General features: G+C 41.9%; 1 protein-coding gene across 4 annotated transcripts in view; it reads left to right on the forward strand.

Annotated features, from left to right (window-relative positions):
* Positions 1-18,074, forward strand: part of LOC117939440 (inactive dipeptidyl peptidase 10-like) — a 54,714-nt gene that overhangs the window by 30,174 nt on the left and 6,466 nt on the right. For 3 of the 4 annotated variants that reach the window (XM_034864786.1, XM_034864789.1, XM_034864788.1), the window contains exons 4-17: positions 4,627-4,721; positions 6,868-6,942; positions 9,189-9,241; positions 9,374-9,455; positions 11,803-11,923; positions 12,937-13,091; positions 13,773-13,870; positions 13,950-14,073; positions 14,783-14,821; positions 14,956-15,063; positions 15,170-15,261; positions 15,895-15,942; positions 16,062-16,180; positions 16,780-16,827. In XM_034864786.1, coding sequence (XP_034720677.1) covers positions 4,627-4,721; positions 6,868-6,942; positions 9,189-9,241; positions 9,374-9,455; positions 11,803-11,923; positions 12,937-13,091; positions 13,773-13,870; positions 13,950-14,073; positions 14,783-14,821; positions 14,956-15,063; positions 15,170-15,261; positions 15,895-15,942; positions 16,062-16,180; positions 16,780-16,827 — 1,257 coding nt within the window. The remainder of the gene's footprint in view (positions 1-4,626; positions 4,722-6,867; positions 6,943-9,188; positions 9,242-9,373; positions 9,456-11,802; positions 11,924-12,936; positions 13,092-13,772; positions 13,871-13,949; positions 14,074-14,782; positions 14,822-14,955; positions 15,064-15,169; positions 15,262-15,894; positions 15,943-16,061; positions 16,181-16,779; positions 16,828-18,074) is intronic. The other variant, XM_034864787.1, reaches the window with a different exon arrangement.

Below are 18,074 nucleotides of genomic sequence, written 5' to 3' on the forward strand. Positions count from 1 at the left end.
GGAAAAAGGCTGCAATGAAACAAAGAGTGAAAAATTTAAAGGGGTCTGAATACTTTCCGTACCCACTGTATATATAAATGTGCTTGCGAGGACCTTATTTTACTCACTAAAGGCAGGGACATGCATTTGAACTTTAAAGGGATTTCTGATCAAAGGTTACCATCTGATTCTGGAGTTTCTTACAGTTTTAGGGATCTTTAGCTCACTGTTTTGGGACACCACTCTCAGCCTCAGTTTCGCTAGGGCTGCATCTAACGATTACTCTCATAGTCGATTAATTGGTCAATTAATTTTCATGATTAATCAATAGAAGTTTGGTTTATAAAATGTCAGAAAACGGTGAAAAACGACATCCATAAAAGGTCTTGTTTGGTTCACAACTGAAATATATTTAGTCACAAAGGAGATGAAGGAAGTAGAACATATCTGCAGTACATTTACAACCAATCCACTACTTGATCAGTCTTTGCAGCTCTAATTTTCGGTTCACACCGGGCAGCTGTTTTCAGCAAAGAACAGCTGGCTAACGTCCCTGTCCTCTACCTGCTCAGCACCTCACACCACACGGACGTAGCAGAGTATTTAATCGCTAAAGAGCGTTTGGCTTCATATTTAATTTATTTAATTTGAACAGACACGAGCGTGGTTTTGATCAAGCAAGGGAGTGTTTGTCTAAACATCCTAGCACGACTTTTACTTAATACATTGTTATTGTGCAAATGAGGTGTTTGGACAGGAGTTCAATCATCAGTTATGTGACAGAGTGACTGCATATTGTTCGGTAGCTGTTACCCGAGGTCTCTGTTACATCACCTGGGAGAGTGAGAAGTCGCTTGTTTTGTACCACAATAACGGGTTTTTCAACCCAACAGGGTCAGCTGTCCCATTATTAGCTCTTTCATTGAGATTGATGATGAAGTTGGGAAATTACCGGCTGACATGTTGTGCGGTGTAAATCTAATGTGGAGCGGGTGTGATGAGAGCCGAGAGCCCGAGTAGACGAGCGTGTCACGGAGGAATTTACTGTGCTAGGTGTTGCGGGTGTAATTCAAACATGTCTGTAATGGAAATTGCTTTCTTGACAACCTCCAGCTCATTTCCTCTTCTCTCCTCCAACATCCGAGTCCGGCGTCGATAGCGGCTCAGCCCCTAATTTAATAGCACGAGAGACACTTGGAGAAGAGAGGCAGGTACCCTCAGAACACTTGAAAAAGACAACATAACATGAGACAAAATTAGGACGTGAGATTGCAGCTCCTTGATTTTAAACGAGGGCTGAATATCACGAGGGTTATATTCCCAAAACCTGAGCAAAACAATCAAACACCAGCACTCAAATCTCTTTCCTCACCGCTCACAGCACGTTTCTCCAGAGTGAAATTCAGCACAGATGAGTTATGAATGCAAATAATTAAGATCCGGGGGAATCGGTCATATAAAGGATGTTATTATAAAATATATTCATTGTTTCCTGCATGTAGGATGTGTTTGAACACCTGCTTTCTTTTATTTTGACGGTTGATTCACTTTTTTTCCAAGAGTTATACCAGATGTGTATTTGGTGAATACAAAGCTACAGCCAGTAGCCAGTTAGCTTAGCTTAGCTTAGCACAAAGACTAGAAACAGGGGGAAACAAAGGTCCAAAGGTAAACATCCTCAGTAACGCTCCGAGAGCCTTAAAGGGAAACTTAGCATGATTATTTTGTTGAATTTATAACATTAAAAGTGATGTAAATATACATCAACAAAACCGAGCGCTACGTCTCTCTGTGGAGACGCTGCGGTGCACAAACATTGTCTCATCATTATCTTTATAGACGCTACGCTGACTTTTGAACCTTATAATCATCTCTCAGTAGAGATGCTTTCATTGCTTATATTAATTTTAACATTCCTATATGTTGCAGTGAATTATTCATGTTTATTCTTAATGTTGAGCAGAGCTTGTTTATATCAGATTAAGCAGTGCATGAAGAAATCAACCAGGTAATTACACAAGAGAGAAAAGTGTCTGTGTGTGTGTGTGTGTGTGTGCGTGTGCGCGCGCTCAATCAAAGGTTGGTTGAGTGTTTCACGCTGCTTGGCTTGTTTTATACGAATGCTAATGAGGTTTGCACAAACAATTGGCTACAAATTTAGCAGTGACCCTAATGAGTAAAACAACATGAATGATGCATTCTGGATGATGGAGTTATATAGCATATGTGGAAAAAAGGAGCAAAATAGCAAAAGAGTCCTATTTACAATCCCGTAACTCTACAGATACACAGGGGATTCCAGGAAAACACTGCATGGCCAAAAGTATGTGGACAACCAAACATTACTAGCAACTCATTCCAAAAGCACGTGCATTAGTTTTGGGAGTTAGGGTTTTGATATTTCATAGTATAGTATGATTTAAAAGAAATCCTCTAAATTGGCATCCTTCATATTTACTTTTAGTACATTCAGCCTGCAAAAGCAGCCTGTCCCCATGCAGCAGTGAGTGGTTTCCTCCCCTGTAATCAGCCAAAAATTCTCTCCAAATGAGTTTCATTTCATGAGCAAGGAGGCGCAGCTGCTTCTGGTTCACTTTGATGAGGACGTTTACAATCTGTAACACCGTGGACTCCAGAATTTAACATCAAACGTTACATACTTCTTACATACTAGAAAGAGCTCGGAAGTAAAGGAGATGCACTGTAATCGTCATTGTTGTTGTGTAGGAGGTGAATTATTACAACATTTGGTCTGGATGGTGTAGCTATGACCTACGTGCAATGAGACAAATCCAGGACTGTGTGTGTGTGTGTGTGTGTGTGTGTGTCTCCTTTGTCTCCTGGCGGGGTGTCTAACAGTGACCCCCCTTTACATATGGAATATGTAACTCTGTGGAGACATAGCCTCGATACGATAGAGAGCTTTCAGGTACAAGGTAACCTTGGTGAAGAGACTCCATCAGTGTTAATCAGTGAACCCATGCACACCTGGGCCACGCAGTGGTGTGTCTTAAAGTGATGTCCACGTCAACTGCCCCGGTGGGTCAGTCCCACGTACATTTGGAATATGTAACTCTGTAAAGAGAGAGAGTCTGTTCCCTTAGAAAACCGATAGCACAGCTGTGTGTGTGTGGCTGTGAAATACACATGTTCCCAGGGGACAGGCGGCCGAGTTCAGAGTGATGCCTAATGAGATGGCACAATCCCCAGGGTAACAGAAATCAGAGGGTGGGGGGGGGTCTTTTTCTCCTTTAGTCCAAGCTGCAGCTGCTTCCTGTTTAGAAAGAGAATCATTCCCCACAGGAATAACGTTATAACACATGTCTGACCCATCCTGCTGATGGATGTCCTTTCCAATTTGCACATTGAGGCGATCAAGTCCTTAGGGGCAACACTAGGGGAGATGTTGTGGAAACCAGGATCCAAGTCCACGTTACTTCTTCTCGTTAGACACGTGAATCACTGCGTTAGTGGCAGTTTCAGGCCCTGTTTACATGTTTACATGTTTACATGTTTGACAAACGGAGACATTTACCTTCGTTTGGGGCCGTTTGTTTTCATGCAAACGGAGAATTAGACTCTGAAAACGAGTCTGTCTAAAAACAGAATTAAGATCTTTGAAATTTTCATTTGCATGTAAACTGAGACAAATGGAGGCTTATGCAGCCGAGGAAGTGGGGAAGAGAAGAGAGAGGCTGTGATTGGTTGCTGCTATTTTGGGGATTGTGATTGGCTAACGTGGTCCTGAGCTTCTCGTTACACTGCCCCCTACAGGTTTGGTACGCTCCTGACGACATACACACACGGGTACATGTAACCAAACCCTTTTCTGAATACATTTTCTGAATAGAGTAGTTTTTATATATATTATTTGTACATTGTTCTCTTCCTTCCTTCAGCAGTGCCAAGAGGAGAGTCGGGAGAAGTTTAAGTTTCAATGTTCAAAAAAATAACTCGATATAAAAGCCCCGTGCAAATGTACTTTCTGCCAAAAGAATATATATATATATACAAGTTATATACTGTACATGCTCTGAACAGATCCTAAAATAAACAGCAAGTCCCAAATAACTCCACCCAAATTCAACCACAGCAGAAGTCTAATCAGCCCAAACACCTGAGTGAAAGTCCTTCATCAATTAAAAGAAAAGGCAAGGATTATGTATTATCTATGATTTTATTTTTGTAATTTCCTAAACTTGGAAGCTACTTCATAAAGTTGAAGTTGGGTATTTTTCAGCTCCAAGTCGTGGATCTTTCTGGGCTTTTTGCCTCCTTTTTTATAACAAAAAACGATTACACTCAGAAACCGGTATTTGCAATTTCCTTTCCAAATCACATTAACGACTTTATGTGGAAAGAGTTCATTTAGAAATGTTTGTGTGAGGAAATAGACATATCCTAATTTTCCTTTCCATGTATATTCCCTAAAAAAGGACCTCAGACTTAAAGTCAACCATAAGTAACTCTAACGAGACTCACATCGAGCTAAATTAGTTCCCCCTCAACAGAAAGCTCACTGCCTCTTATTTAGGTCCAGAACTCTTTTATTTACACATAGTAAGTTACCGTAAGGAAGTAACTGTGCTTTTATTTTGACAGGTCGGTTTGGTTGTTTTCTGAGCTGCTGCTTGTGTTTCCTCTCAGATTCAGAGGTGGTCTACAGGAACCGGGACGGTCACGTCATCAAGTTCAACTTCGCCTCCAACGAGACAGAAGTCATCATGACCAACAGCACGTTTGTATGTTTTTTTAATCCCAATGTTTAAATAAAAAATGACTCTATTTTAAGTACTACTGTAGAATTTGCTGTTGCAAAGTAGTTACTGTAATTTAAGCCATTTTGCATCAGTTTTAGCTGAGTCATTAACACGTTTGTCTTGCAATCAGGCGTGAAATAGTCCACTATAACACAACACACATGATATACATAAATAAAACCTTTACTAAAACCTACTACAAGCCCCGTGTGCACCCGTCTGATGCTGTAAACACAGATCAACCCAGATTTCATGCAGGGTTATTGGCATTCTAGGTACATGCAAAACTACCCTGAGGATTCCTCAGGTTTTGTAGTTAGAATATGAAAATAAAGCACTCAGATTACTGTAAAAACATTCATTGTTTTAGAGAAAACAGAGCCCAAATGGAGGGGCTCCACAGAAAAGACCATTTCTATGCATAAGGGACCAGGCCTCCTAACATTGCTGCTTTCTTTAAATAATAAAATAAAGATCTTCTAGTCCGGCCGGTGTGATTGGATCCCCACAGGCTGCAGGAAACATGTCGGAGCTGGCGGCAGCGCCTCATCACTCTCCTGCAGACTCACAAGACAACATCCTGCTGAGAGGAATGGGTACCAAGAGCCTCGGCGTTAAGGTCCCTAAACCTGCTCACCTCAGCTAACCTCAGCACCAGACACAGGAAGAGAGCTGGTCACTTTAAAATGCTCACATCTGCATCTAGATCACCTAGTTATGAACCAATATGTCAGCATGTCATTGGATTACCCTTTGAATGCTCTACTTTTAGCTGTTATCCAACCAGGATTGGTCATTTGAAGGTGTCCAAATGCAAACATTTACCAATTGCATCATTATAATCCTGCTTTTACATAACACTCCTACACTAAAAGTCATAAACCTTTCAGTCTCTCACCTTCTCTGTTAATCATATTGTTTGATAGACAAAGGGGTTTCGGCTCGGTTCTCTATGCAGAATAGTTTGGTTGCACGAGGGGGATTTAAAGAAGAGGATTTTGGCTTCTTAAACTATGCAAACAATTTCAACACAGAGGTGGCTTTATAGTTAGGAAGTCACTTATTAGCCAAGTGACAGACTGCATCACTTTCATCAGGGAAATCCACAATCAGAAAATAACTAAATTAATGACTTGTGTTGTCCAAAAAGATCCAAAGAATCTTTGACTGTGACTCAAAGAAAGATTTTTTCTCAAGGAGACCTGGTTTTTGGTCCGAGTAATTGTTGGCTCACTGCAAAAAATTTCAAATGTCGTCCTTAAAATGTCCGTCCACTTCGTCCTCTCCCAGAAATGTCAGAAGCTGTTGTGGCTCCCTGGTGGTTTTATGGCCTTTAGTTGCGAGATTAGTTTTGCTCGCTGCGTGTTTTGTCATCGTCTCGGGGAAGAAAGCTGGAAATATGAACAATGGAAGCAGACACAAAAGAGCAATCCCAACCTGTCAAGCATGATCAGTCCACGTGGAGAAGCACTCCTCTATCATCATGTTTCTGCTTTCCCATTCAGAGAATACTCAAACCATCAGTTTACCTTTATGCAATCTGCAAAAGTCTCTATAGGCGCCAGAATGGTTTTAGAAGGATTGCTCCAATACCTGCAAAAACTCAGCCTCTTGGTGTGTATAGTGCAAGTGTTGGCATGCCAATGGTTCAACTAAGATGCAACATACCTGTAAGCAATGTCAGCCTCGTCACTCTGAGCATGTTGAAAACATCAGTCTCATAATAATAATAATAATAATAATAATAATAATAATATTATAATAATAAGCTTAGTTACAAAGTGCTTTAACAAGTGAAAAAAACAATAATACCCAAATGCAAATTAATGAAAGTAGAGATTTTTACTTGGCAAAGAGCGTTGGGTGGAATCAATCATGTTATTTTGGGGAATTAAAAAGAACATGGATATAGGACAACGGGTCAATTTGACCTACTACATCATTGTTCATGTATCTACTCGTAATTTACTTAATTGCATTATAATGTAAGAGGTTAATTTCTGCTGCTTTCCACTCACTTTAGCAGTTTCTTTTGTCAATATACGTCCTCCACGGGTCAGAAAAATAGAAAAAGAAACGTGTGAAGTCTAATTAAAATGGTTCTGCTCAACATTTTCTCTGATTTCAGGTGGCCTTCAAGGTGGTAAAGTATTCGCTCTCTGCAGACCTGAAGTACGCGCTCTTCGCCTACGATGTCAAGCAGGTGAGTTACACATGGGAATACATCCCTAAAATCAAAAATCACCGGAATATTTTAACCTTTGTGGGTTTTTTCTTTTTAAATTTGTGACCACACAATTGGAGTTCATCCTCAACATCACGATTCTTGTTGTTTTTTTGTGTATTTCCTGGCAGGTTGTCATTGGCATCACACCCGAGGAGCTGTCACTCCCTTATTTGCATGCTCACACACACACGAGCTCTGTCTGTGCATCGTCAGCTTTGTGACGTGCTTGATTTTATTCATATGTTTGCTCCTTTGCTTCTCTGAAGAGCACATTGGTGCTCTCTGTTTCTTAAAACTGGAACTCACTAGAATTGGAAAGATCAGCTTTATGTCTTTAAATGCATTTGTATGGTTCAGAGTCCGAGTGTGAGTTCTTCACACGCACAAACCAAATTACACCACCTGCACCCAACAGGTGTGGATTTATTTGTGTTTCTGGTTTTGTGTGTGTGTGCGATTTTGTGCATTTTCACGTTATGTTTCTGGGTATTTACTGTGTGTTTTTCTGTGTGTTAACATCATCCTCGGTGTGTTTTATCTCTCCAATCAAGGCTCTAAAATAGATTTTTTTCTAGATTTTTATTTTAAGAGCTTTATTGAAGTTTTCACAAAAATACATGTTAACACGTAGGCAACATCAGAGAGCAAAAACAGACAAACATCAAATTACAAAAACATAACATAATTTACGTTATAAAGTGCAGAGAGTGATTAAAGTGCATGTGCTAAAAGTGCAAAGAACAGACCTTAAAGTGCAGAGTACAACAATATTACAAATTAATAATATCCCAGGGTAGGAGCTGGTTTTTATCTAGTTTTTTCCTTCTTCTTAACTCAGTGATCACTTGCTTAAATACATGTTCACTGGTAATGAGAGTCTGTTGTATTATCATACAGCACCTGGTCTTCCATAGTTTAAAACACACGATACATATTATAATTTGCAAAAGTTCTTTGTCCTTCTTCAACACACTCTGGTCCATTATACAATACATTACACTCTTATAATTCACATCAAATTTCACACCACACATTTTGAGTCTGTCCCAGACCTCCAGACTCCGGTTCAGAGACCAGACCAGGACGTCTCAGTGTCCCGCAGTATATTCTGGAATATCACGTTGGTTTCAGGGTCCCTTGATGAGATTAATGTGGTTTTGATATTTAAAAATGCTAATTCAAGTGTGCACCTAGATGGAAACGTTGATGTATTCTGCATTATTTTCTGCACACTTCACTCCTCTTCTGCATATTAATGCTTAACTGATTGCAACACTCCAGTTGTATTTGTTGCCAGGGCAACGTGAAATCCCATGAGGTACGAGTAACACAATTTACTGAGATTTTTACTTGCTCTAGATTGAATTTGTGTCATTTAATGCACCATTATGAGAGAATTATGTCTGAATTATTTGGAAAAATGTGCATAAATGACACATGACACATCTTTCCATTTGATGTAATGGAGTCTTAATATTTATTTAGTGTAAACATCTTGTAACGTTCATGCAGAGCTGGAACAAGTTAATACAGAATATGTATGATACCGTCCCCACAAAGTAAAATAAGAGGCTTCTTTTCAGTCTCAAAGCTTCGTTTGGGGGAAAAGGGAACATTTAAAGTTAAGGGGTTTAAGTCTTTATCATTTTGAGAAATCAACCTTCTTTTACACATCTGAGTGGACAGCACACTGCGAACTCGTCAGATCTCCGTCTGCTCTTAATGTGCAGTCTGCATGCCAATAGGCTGACACACACACACACACACACACACACACACACACACAGTGTTGTACACACAAATGCATCCATTTACCCTCTTATAAGTACCCCAACTTTGTGGAAGTTTAATACTAATGTGTTGTAAGAAGTCACTTAAAATCTGCAGATATGACTTTACTTGAGAAGTTTGAGGCTTTACGTGGCGCTGCAGACACAAACAGCAGTTAGACCTAATATATTTTTGACTTTTTTAAGTCTAAATATCTGTAAATGCATAACTGTAAAGTAAAAACAGTGTTTTTGATAAGTGATGCAAAGAGAAATGGGTTTCTGTTCATGTGTCTTGTTATTTCTCTGCTTTTGTTCGTTGTGAGATGCTCTAGTGATGTTGTTTCCTCATATAGATGTCTTGAGTTTCTCATTTCTTGTTGTTTTTTGGACTTATTAGATATGACTGACATCTTTGTTTGCATAACGTGATGAGTCGAACTGTCGTTGCAGATGTACAGATATTCATACACGGCGTCTTACATCGTTTACAACATCTACACCAGGTGAGCATGCTCTCGCTTTACCTGATGCACACAGTGGCATTCAGAAACAGATGGTGGTTGTTAATGTGTGTGTGTGTGTGTGTGTGTGTGTGTGTGTGTGTGTGTGTGTGTGTGTGTGTGTGTGTGTAACAGGGAGGTATGGGAGCTAAACCCCCCGGAGGTTCACAACGCGGTGCTCCAACACGCGGCTTGGGGAAGACAAGGACAACAGCTGGTGAGGCTGTTGGTTTATGAGATTCTTTCTTTTACTTCTCCGCCTTTCTCTCTCCTCGCTGTCTTCATCCCGCCTCGTCTCCCCGGAGGTATTTCTTCTTCTTTCAGTTTTTACAGTGCAGGCTCCGTTAGTCTGTTTACATCCTCGCTGGGCTGTGTTCGTCTTGTTTTTATTTATAGTATCAAATCATAACAAGAGTTATCTCAAGACACTTTACATATACTTTACAAAGCCCCAACAGTTCTAGTATTTCCCCCAAGAGCAAGCATCAGTGTGACAGTGGCAAGAAAAACTCCTTTTAGGAAGAAGCCTGGGACAGAACCAGACCAAGACCAAGACCCACACCCAGGCTCTTGGTAGGTGGAGTGTGACGGCCGGTTGGAGTTGGAATGAAGGTTGGCAATAACAGTCAGAATAAAGATAATGGAACAGTGATTACAAATTGCAGTCGTAGTAGTTCATGTCACAGTAGCGCACCGCAGGGAGCTACAGGGTGTAGCGTGGCACAGCAGGGCGCAGGTGGAGGCAGCCGGACGCAGCAGGACCCTGTAGGGTGTAGGTAGACGCAGCAGGACCCTGCAGGGCGTAGGTAGACGCAGCAGGACCCTGCAGGGCGTAGGTAGACGCAGCAGGACGCAGCAGGACCCTGTAGGGCTTAGGTAGACGCAGCAGGATGCAGCAGGACCCTGCAGGGTGTTGGAGGATGCAGCTGGACGCAGCAGGACCCTGCAGGGTGTTGGAGGATGCAGCTGGACGCAGCAGGACCCTGCAGGGCGTAGGTGGATGCAGCAGGACGCAGCAGGGCGTAGGTGGATGCAGCAGGACGCAGCAGGACCCTGCAGGGTGTTGGAGGATGCAGCTGGACGCAGCAGGACCCTGCAGGGCATGGCAGGGTGTATCAGGGTGTAGTGCAGCAGGACCATGGTGACAGCTGCAACCTAGATCAAACATGCTGGGCGAAAGGAAAACAGAAGGACTCCGGGAAGTGGACTCCCTGGAACTAGGTCAGTAACAAGCATTTCTGGGACGGGATGCACACAAATGGAAAGATAGAGGAGAGAGGAGCTCAGTGTGTCAAAGGAAGGAAAGGAGAGGAAGTCCCCCGGCAGTCTAGGACTGTACCAGCATAACTAAGAGGGACAGGTTAAGGACAGGAACCTGGTCTGGCTAGAACTCCCCCCATCCGTATCGGGCTGTAATACCCCCCTCCCTCTACTGTTATGATATTATTGATTATATGGTGACTTAATCTGACGACTATGACTAAGAGAAGCAGGTGGGTCTGGCTAGGGGTACGCTGCAACTCCTCACTCCATAACTGTAAGCTTTATCGGTCGGTTTCTGCCCCCCAAACCCAGACCCGGACCTGGTTCTACAGGAGAGGAGCCTGATAGCTGAAGGCTCAGGCTCCCAACCTACTTTTAGAGACTCTAGGAACCACAAACAGCTCTGAATTGCTCATGAGTGAGGACTTTTTCTGGTGAGCCAACAGGTGACATAGTCCTTTTTTTAATAACTTCCTAGAAAGGCTCACTTGGAAGAAGTCTTCTGGAAAATGAAGACCACATGCATTAAAATACCCTTGCTAATTATTTGTAATAATACTCTTTGATTTGTAGTCAATTGGCAATACTTCTTAATCTTAGAACAGTGCATTCTCAAGGAAGAACGAGAATTTGTGCATTTATAGTTGTTTATTAAAATAGAGCGTCAGAGGTTTTGTTCTTTATTAGCAGCACGTTCAGCCTGTTCCTGTAGGCCAGTGTTGTTCATTGTGATACAAGATGTCTTAATGATGAATGTTTGATTTGATGCCACCAGCATTTGCACGATGCCGTGTGGCTAGTTGATATTCAGAACAGAGCTGGTGAAAATAAATAACTAAAAGAGTTTGGGGGGGGGGGGGGGACTCAGGATATTGGTGAGCCTGCAGGATGTGTCGGGCTGATCCTGTTTGTATTTGCAAATGCAAATATTAAAACAGTGATGGTAGAAAAAGAACAAACAGACGTTCCTCAGCACGGTGAGATAAAACCAGCAGCTTTAATGTAAAAAAACCCATAATCTCATCAGAGGGGAAATGAGAAAACACATCGAAAGCAGAGCTCGACAAAGTAAAAGTCAAGGCGAAGAACAGCAGCAGGAGCACAACTGATAAAAGAAAAGTTAGAAATGGGATCACGCCTGTGTGTGAAGGTGAAATCAGCACCTTCATCATCTCCTCGTTCTCCTCAGATCTACATCTTTGAGAATAACATCTACTACCTTCGTCATCTCCTTGTTCTCCTCAGATCTACATCTTTGAGAATAACATCTACTACCTTCATCATCTCCTTGTTCTCCTCAGATCTACATCTTTGAGAATAACATCTACTACCAGTCTGATGTGAAGAGCAACTCTCTAAGAATCACCTCGTCTGGGATGGAGGGAGTCATCTTCAACGGGCTGGCCGACTGGTTGTATGAAGGTGTGTGTGTGGCTGTGTTTTGTGTTTTGGGTGTTTCACAAATGAGATTTGGTGTTTTTTAAGGCAGATTTTTAGGCCTGATTTTAGGCCCAAAGTGAAGGAACTGAGTACTTCTTCTGGTAGTTGTAATACCCATTTAAATATGTTTTTTGATAAATCTCTTGATGATAGTAACTTCTGGTGGAGGCTTCAAGCTCCTTTTTGAAGGCGTTTGTGTGCTTTAATTCATTGTGATTTTCAATTAAATTTAATTTATATCGTCAAATCCCAACATAAGTTGTCTCAGGACCCTTAACAGATAGAGTAAGTCTAGACCACACTCTAATGTACAGAGACCCCCCCAATGAGCAAGCATTTGGTGCAGAAACCTCGGCCAGACCCTGGCTCAAAAGGCCGGGTGGTTGAGGATGTAGTCTTCAGTGTACACTGTGCGTCCACAGTTCAGATTTGTCTTCTGCTTTAAAAGAATTGAGCAGAGCAGACTAGACAAATATCAAAAAGCCGAATGGCGATGCAAAACCAACAACAATCCTCCAAGTCGCTGTGCAAACAAATTCGGCAGCGTGGTGATGGTCTTTGCTCAGACAGACGCGGGCAGATGGGAAACATAATATAATCACTTCTGCCTGTAGAGTTATGGTGAGCTGTGTGTTTTGTGTTTCTGAGTGCATTTACTTTAGACTGTAACCATTTGGCTGATGTGAGGGAAAGAACAGATTAAGTGCGGTGTACTCTTATACCGATACAATTAGCAATCCCCTTCAAAAATCCAGTTTTTAAAGGTGTTTTTAACCAGTTTTAATTGGATTTAACTTAACTTGTAGCGTCTGACAAAGAAGCATTTGACCACAGAAGAAGATGTCTAAACAGCTTGCAAGAAAAGCAGGATAGAACCACTATAAAACAGAACTACAGATGCAGAAAGCCAGAACATCTGCAATGATAAAAGAGACATTAGCACCTTATGAACTGTTCCACAAATGTGGATTATTTGTCTTCTTCTTATTAATCAGAGGAGATTCTGCGTTCCCACTTGGCTCACTGGTGGTCTCCTGACGGAGAGCGGCTGGCTTTCCTCACCCTCAACGACACCCTGGTACCCAACATGGTTCTGCCCCGGTTCACCGGGAACACGTATCCCAAAGGACTACATTACCCATATCCCATGGTACGTCTGCTGCAGCTGGATTGAAGGAAAGAAAGTCCTCACATTGTGTGTGAAGTTAAAGAGAAATACCAAAAAACATTAACTTTCTTTTTGGGTTGTTTTATTTATTTATTTATTTATTTAATTAATTAATTAACTGACAGGGACAGTGTACATTAATTAACATTGCTGTAAATGCACCAGAATTAGCAAAAATGCAATTTTTCATCCGTTGTCCCTGGACAGATCTTTAAATTGTCTGCCTAAAAAACAACAAGAAGAAGATTACAGTCAACAATACAAATATAAAAAGTAGTAAAACAGATAAAACTCTTTAAATCCCGTTGATAAATACACTGTACAAATGTAATACCAACATTAGGGGAGTAAAAAAAAGATACCACACATTGACACAATAGAGACACAAGTAGCAGCACGTAAAAACCCATATTCTCATTAATGCTGACATGCCTGATGTGTTATGAACCAGTTTTTTAGATGTTTTTTTAAACAGAGGGAATGTGGTGAGTCCTCTGATGTTCTGAGGGACAGAGTTTCTCTTCCATGCTGCTGTGACTGTGTGAATCTTTTAATTGTGCACATTTGAGATGTCATTTAACAGACACCTAATTTAACAGAGATGTATTGATCTCCACATATGTTATGTTATAATAACAACCCGCCTCTGTCGGACGCCGTCAGGCCGGTCAGAGGAACCCTGGCGTCAAGTTGTCGGTGGTCAACCTGTTCGGAGCGACACACACTCAAGAACTGCAGCCTCCAGATCAGCTCAGGCACAGGTGACACACACACACACACACACACACACACACACACACACGGCCCAATGCCTGACTCTCCTCCGCGTCTCCTCTGCAGTGATTTCTACGTCACCATGGTGAAGTGGCTCAGTAAAACCCACCTGGCAGTGCGGTGGGTCAACCGGCCCCAGAATGCATCAGTGCTGACGGTGTGTGAAGCCACCATAGGAGTCTGTCTTCAGGTGGGTGGTGTTGATTGGACGATGGGTCAAAGATGATGATGATGATGATGATGATGATGATGATAATGATGGTGAAAAGTACATGTAATTTAGTGTAACACTGACGTACTTGTAGTTTTTTTGAGCATTTAGAAACTTTCTACTTCTACTTTTTTCATTTAAGAGGTAAATATGGAAGTTTAAGGTATTACTATACTAATCATATTTAAAAAACCTATAATGAGCATTTAAAATATGATGTTATTTAGGTAATGAAAGCTACCAGTAGAACATAAAATCTGCTCCACCTCGGACAACGTCAACAGTAAAATGCTGTATACAGTAGATATTAATGCATCAGTAGTAAGTATCCAATGGTATTATAATATTTAACAATATAACCCTTGCAGAGTGGGTACTTTTATACTTTAGGTACATTGTGCAGATAATACTTTAGTTAAGTAGAGTTTTGAATACAGGACTTTTGCTTGTGATGTTATTTTTAATAGTTGAATAGTCAATTTTTCCCCAAACATTGGTTACTGCGGTGGCACAGCTGTCTAAATAATTCAGATTAATTATCAGTTAAATGCAAATAACGTTGGAAAACAAGACAAACTGAATCTCCATATAACATACACCATTCCTGTGTGATACGCTGCACTACCGGAGGCCATGTCTATACGTCATATTGTCGTGTTTTCATTTCATTTCCTTCTTTTTAATTCAGAGACACGAGGAGTCTTCAGAGACGTGGCTCTCCATGCAGGTAAACCAGACACAGACATTCATTTAACAACAATAAGGTCCTGACCGTATATACTGCACGGTCCTTTATTAAGGGACGAGTACATACAGCAGAAGCTGTCCATGCATGGTGTGTCCCTCTGTCTGTCTGTGCAGGGACAGGAGCCGCTGTTCTCCAAGGACAGGACCAGGTTTTTCCTCACGCTGCCCGTGAAACAAGGAGGTCACGGAGATTTCCATCACATCACGATGTTCTCCAAAAAGGTGACTCCAAAACGACCAACCCACTGTAACTCCTGTTTAAATCTACCTGGGATCGGGTGGTGGTCTCTCTGGTGTTTCCAATCCTTCAACCTGGTTCTGCTTTCAGTTGCGCAGTGACCACTACGAAGTCCGACACTTAACGTCGGGAGACTGGGAGGTGACAAAGATTGTTGCCTACGATGAAAACAACCAGATCGTGTAAGTTTTGCTTCTCACATTTAGTACAAAGGAAACGTTTACACCTTTCTCAGCTGACACTAAACTTAAAAAAGATGATTTACTCCCAAACTCTCTCTAAACTAGTGTCCTCTTGTTGTCCAGTTGTCCATATATTGGTACATTAGTCCAGTTCCCCTTTCATTAACAATCTGCAGTTTTCAGAGTTTCACCTTTTGGCTGCCAAATCAAACCGATGATCTGTAGACTTGTAGCTGAAAAACACGTATTATTCAGTAGATAAACACGATGTTGCCCCCAATTAAAACTGATGAAAGAAAGAAAACACTTTTCAAGACGCCTGATTTCTATCCTGATAAAAGCAATTCCAATTTTTCCAAGAAACGATGTTAAGCCCGTGATGGGCCAAGTGGGTTATTTGGGCCTCATCTGTATCTGTCTCTTCTCCCAGTAAAATAAATAACATTAATACACAGTCAGCTGTATTCTGCAGAAATGGTTTGAAGACGATTATTGTCTAACGTGCCACGTGAGCTGCAGGGATCATCACTGTATGAATCTCTGTTTCTGATTGGTCAGCCCAATGAAGGCCACACATGTATAATGTCTCTCTGACCTTGTCCTACTTTAGCTGCCCTGCTTTCCTCCACACAGATACTTCCTGAGCACAGAGGACTCTGCACAACAAAGACATTTCTACAGGTCAGAGACACTCAATCTCTGACTTACGTCGAATTTCTGAAGCTTTTGGTTCATTCTTTCCCCGACATTTCCCTCCAGTGTGTGTGATGCACATTGTACATGTATCTGTCCTCCGACAGTGCGTCCACCCTCGGTCTGTTTCCACGACGATGTCTCACCTGCGGACTGAAGGAAGAGTGTTTGTTCTTTGACGCCGACGTCAGCCCCGATGCACAGCACGCCATCCTGCACTGTAAAGGTCAGAGAGAGAGAGAGAGTCAACTAGCAGGGACCAAAATTATATTAGATAGCTCCAATAAACTTCCTTAATGGTACAATGATGGGTGTGAAATTTTAGAATAATGCCTCTTAATCGTCCAAATAAGTCAGAAATTCAGCTTCAAATACAGAATGTGTCAACACAGGATGTGTGTGTGTGTGTGTGTGTGTGCTCTTACAACACGTCCAAGTTGATTTGAACGCACCATAAGTAGACAAGTGTGCACGTTGCTCAAGCTCTGTCAGTTAAATGTTCAGACCCAGTTCATTTATAGACTCCTGTAACTGATGGACTTTTTATATAATAGAAGAAAATACAAAGAAATCATTAAAATATGCAATATTGTCGCCTGTTGAGCGTCTCGCTGAGATGATTTGCAGGCAGTAAAACAGTATGGAACGGTTTATGGAAATCTTTAATGGATCATAAATCTAATGAATCAGAGATTTAGAGAGACAAATGAGACAATCTCTCTCTATAAAAATCATCTGTCCCCCTCACTTCTGATATTACAGTTACGCGTAACATGTCCTGAGATAACTTTTGTTATGATAATTTCCCTTTCCCTCCATTTGCAGGTCCTGGAGTTCCAGCTGTGCTGCTCCTCAGTCTGGATGACGTAGACTGTAAGTCGTCTTTATTGTCACCATATATTATATATATTATATACTAGTTTGAAAGGGCTCTGTGTTTGCAGCAATTAAGCATCATCATCTCCATTTGTGTGAAAACATCAGCAGCTGTTGGATTTGACACCGTGCCAACCTGCACCGGCAGTGTGTTTCCTATCACTCTTTAAATATTCATCACAGTTTATCTCTGCTATTGTTTATGTAAAACAGCTGTAAGTGCTCATGTGCATGCTTATAAAAGACAAGTCAGGGAGATAAAGGGCTGAATCAGATCAAATAAGAGTCCACCACAAGGTGATGCAGCAAGAACCTCAGACAGAGAGACAGACAGACAGAGAGACAGACAGACAGAAAGACAGAGAGACAGACAGACAGACAGACAGACAGAGAGACAGACAGACAAACAGACAGACAGACAGACAAACAGAGAGAGAGACAAACAGACAGAGAGACAGAAAGACAGAGAGACAGAAAGACAGAGAGACAGAGAGACAGAAAGACAGAGAGACAGACAGACAGAGAGACAGACAGACAGAGAGACAGACAGACAGACAGAAAGACAGAGAGACAGACAGACAGACATGGAGACAGACAGACAGACAGACAGACAGAGAGACAGACAGACAGACAGACAAACAGACAGACAGACAGAAAGACATACAGACAGAGAGACAGACAGACGGACAGAGAGACAGACAGACAGACATGGAGACAGACAGACAGACAGAAAGACAGAGAGAGACATGGAGAATTGTAGCAGAGGAGGAACAGGAACATGGATGCAGAAGGTGACTCCAACCACAGATCTAGACTCCACAGATCCAGATTCCACAGATCCAGACTCCACAGATCCAGACTCCACAGATCCAGACTCCACAGATCCAGAGCCAGAAACACCTGCAGGAAGTGATAGGAGGAGAGGGGCGAGAGAGGACAAGACTCAGGGAAAGGGAAGAAGTTGAGTTAGTAACATGCATTAATGGGATGAGGTTGCATACAGATGGAGAGAAGGAGGAGGAGAGAGGTGCTCGGTGCATCATGGGAAGTCCCCCAGCAGTCTAGGCCTGTAGCAGCGTAAAGGTGAAAGATGGTTCAGGACTCTCCTGAGCCAGCCCTTACTATAAGCTTCATCAAAGAGGAACGTCTTAAGACAGTGTCTGCCTCCTGGACCCAGACTGGAACCTGGTTCCACAGGAGAGGAGCCTGATAGCTGAACGCTCTGATCCCTGGACCCAGACTGG

The sequence above is a fragment of the Etheostoma cragini genome, chromosome 24 (assembly GCF_013103735.1).
Source record: "Etheostoma cragini isolate CJK2018 chromosome 24, CSU_Ecrag_1.0, whole genome shotgun sequence".
NCBI classification, from domain to species: domain Eukaryota; kingdom Metazoa; phylum Chordata; class Actinopteri; order Perciformes; family Percidae; genus Etheostoma; species Etheostoma cragini.